Here is a 2423-nt window from a genome sequence, read left to right on the forward strand (position 1 = left end):
GATCTCCATGACACAGGGCAGCAACAGGATATCCAAAAGGAGTCCTGGCGAGGATCCAGTATTGAGAGTGTGGCAGAATCCAGAGACCCTCAAACCAGACCAATGACTCACTGCCATGGACATTTGCAAGTAAAGTTGTGTGGATAAAAGGGCACACTGTGGGACCCACTACAGCTTCCACAATGAGGTTTGTTTTTTTTTAATTTATTTTTTATTTTCTTTTGCTTGCGGAGGCTGCAAGGGTGGAGGGCAGATAGAAAGACATAGAGAGATGAGTGAGATTGGGGTGCATGATGTGAAATCCACAGAGAATTAAAAGTTAAAAAAAAAAAAAAAGAAAGAAAGTGGCCACATATCACTCAGGCTTATAAAATAGAGACCGTTTAAAGGGAATGTGTCTCTCCTTATCTACAACAGATGAACTTATTTGTACAACTCCAGTACACATTAAAACTAGTTTCAATTCCTAAGGATGAAACGGATGGCTCCTATGGCAGGTATGATTTGCAGTCCACCAGCAGCGACAGGACCCTTGTAGTTCTACACCCTCACCAGCTCTTCCCCTGCCCTACCTCTGCCTGCTCCTCCTTTTGGCCACAGAATAATCCGCTCTCCTGCTCGGCAGCCAACTGGAGTTTGTGACAGTGATTATTTTCTACCACGTCACGCCTTCCACTCTTAAGTGCTATGTGCTTCCCGGCCCCCAACATCCCCGTGACATAGTGTCACTAACTTTCTTCAGTTGGCCTGAGAGCTAACAGCAGTCTTGCTGGAGAAGGATTCTCTGGACTTGCTAAACTTTTGCTTTAGGGAAGCCTGCTAAGTGCCCAGTTCCTCTCTGCTTCCTTTGCCTAACCAAGTGAGTCCTGCGAGATGCGAGGCCATTCAGGCGTCTTCACCAGATGTTTCAGTGGCTAAAGACCCAGCAGGGTAGACCACCTCACAAAGCTTTCCGGCTAGGTCGCCTGGTGGTGTTCCTTCATCAGAAGGATGCTGAGTGCCAGGCCCGTTTCCAGTCCCTCCCTTCTAACTCAAAAACCAGCACATTTTCATAGTCACTAGAGTCTTCGCTTGACTGCTCTTCTCCATGGACCACTGCACTGTCCTCGTTGCATGCGGACGGCTGAAATGCCGTACCATACGCTGGAGAGAGGGTCCTCCAGACAGGCTCCTTGTGATCTGTAGTTGACGATGTCACCTCTTCCAGAGTCTGCATCTGGCTTTCGTTGGTATTTACCAATGGGACATTTTCATAATCTCTGCAGCACTGAAAAGCTCCCCTGGGCCGATTCTCTTGGATGTCCTCAAGATCCAACCCTGTCATATTGACGTAGTCGTTTGAAGTCTGAGATGAATTGTCTCCATTGCTGAGTGAATCACTGCACTCCGGTCCTGGAGCCCACACACCAGTGTGGTCGGTGGCATTCCCACAGCCTGTGGGCCCTCCTTCAGCAAACTCCAGCCGCAGGGCACTTGGAAGACCAAGGGGATTTTTAGGAGTGCTTTCGATGCAGGTTAGAGTCTCACTGGTGTCCTCTGCTATAGGGATGTTGACATAATCGTTTGACTCCTTGGAGGAAATGCTGGCCTTATCTCCGGAAGTTCTGACACAGACTTGAAGTGCCGAGGAGGCCAGGTGCCCACACATCTGGGGCGCTGTGCCATTGTCGTAGATGCCTACTGTGTATTCCACAGCATGAACAGACACTCTATGCATCTGAAGGGAGCCACTGCCTCCGGGGGCCTGTGAAGAAGAAAGAGTGACAGCATGAGGAACAGAGACAGGAACACAGCGGCTCTTCCTCTCCGAAGTGCCTGGCACTCCAGTCCCTTCATTCGGCTTAGAGCTCAGCTCCAAGTCAGGGGCTCACACTGCAAGTGTTTGGGTGCCAGGTATGTCTGGTGGATGGATGAAGTGGGCTGAGATTCAGAAAGGCAATGCCAGGCCTGAGGCTCAGTGGTAGAGTACTTGAAGCATGTACAAGGCCCCAGATCCAACCATCAATACTGCCAAAACATTACACAAAACAAACAAACAAACGATAGCTGAAGTGAGATGCTAAGTCACAACAGATGTGGGCTATGGTGGAGAAGGAGGACTCAGTGGGGAGGACCGTAGAATGCGCCCGAGAAAGTATACATCAGCAAAGCCCACCGGAGGGGCAACGCAGTGTGGGCTGAAGATGGAGACTTAGATTCAGAGTGGGAGGGCAGATCCCAGCTTTGCCACTTTGCACTGAGTGAGTCTAAAAGTCTTACCTTGGTGTCTTCACTTCCTAGACTATGGATTGATGATCACTACCATGTCTGTGTTAAAGGGATTTTGCTTGTGGTAGAAGAATTACTATAGCTGGGCAGTAGTGGTGCACGTCTTTAATCCCAGCACTTGGGAGGCAGAGGTAGGTGGATTTCTGAGTTTGAGG

General features: G+C 49.4%; 1 protein-coding gene across 1 annotated transcript in view; it reads right to left on the minus strand.

Moving 5' to 3' along the window:
• Positions 1–231: 231 nt before the first annotated feature.
• Lax1 (lymphocyte transmembrane adaptor 1) overlaps positions 232–2423 on the minus strand; it is an 11960-nt gene continuing 9768 nt past the window's right edge. The window contains 2 exon segments of the mRNA XM_031382833.1: positions 232–1015; positions 1017–1744. Of these exon segments, the coding sequence (XP_031238693.1) occupies positions 886–1015; positions 1017–1744 (858 nt within the window). The 3' untranslated portion in view covers positions 232–885.

This window comes from Mastomys coucha, unplaced genomic scaffold (assembly GCF_008632895.1).
Source record: "Mastomys coucha isolate ucsf_1 unplaced genomic scaffold, UCSF_Mcou_1 pScaffold1, whole genome shotgun sequence".
Taxonomy (NCBI): Eukaryota; Metazoa; Chordata; class Mammalia; order Rodentia; family Muridae; genus Mastomys; species Mastomys coucha.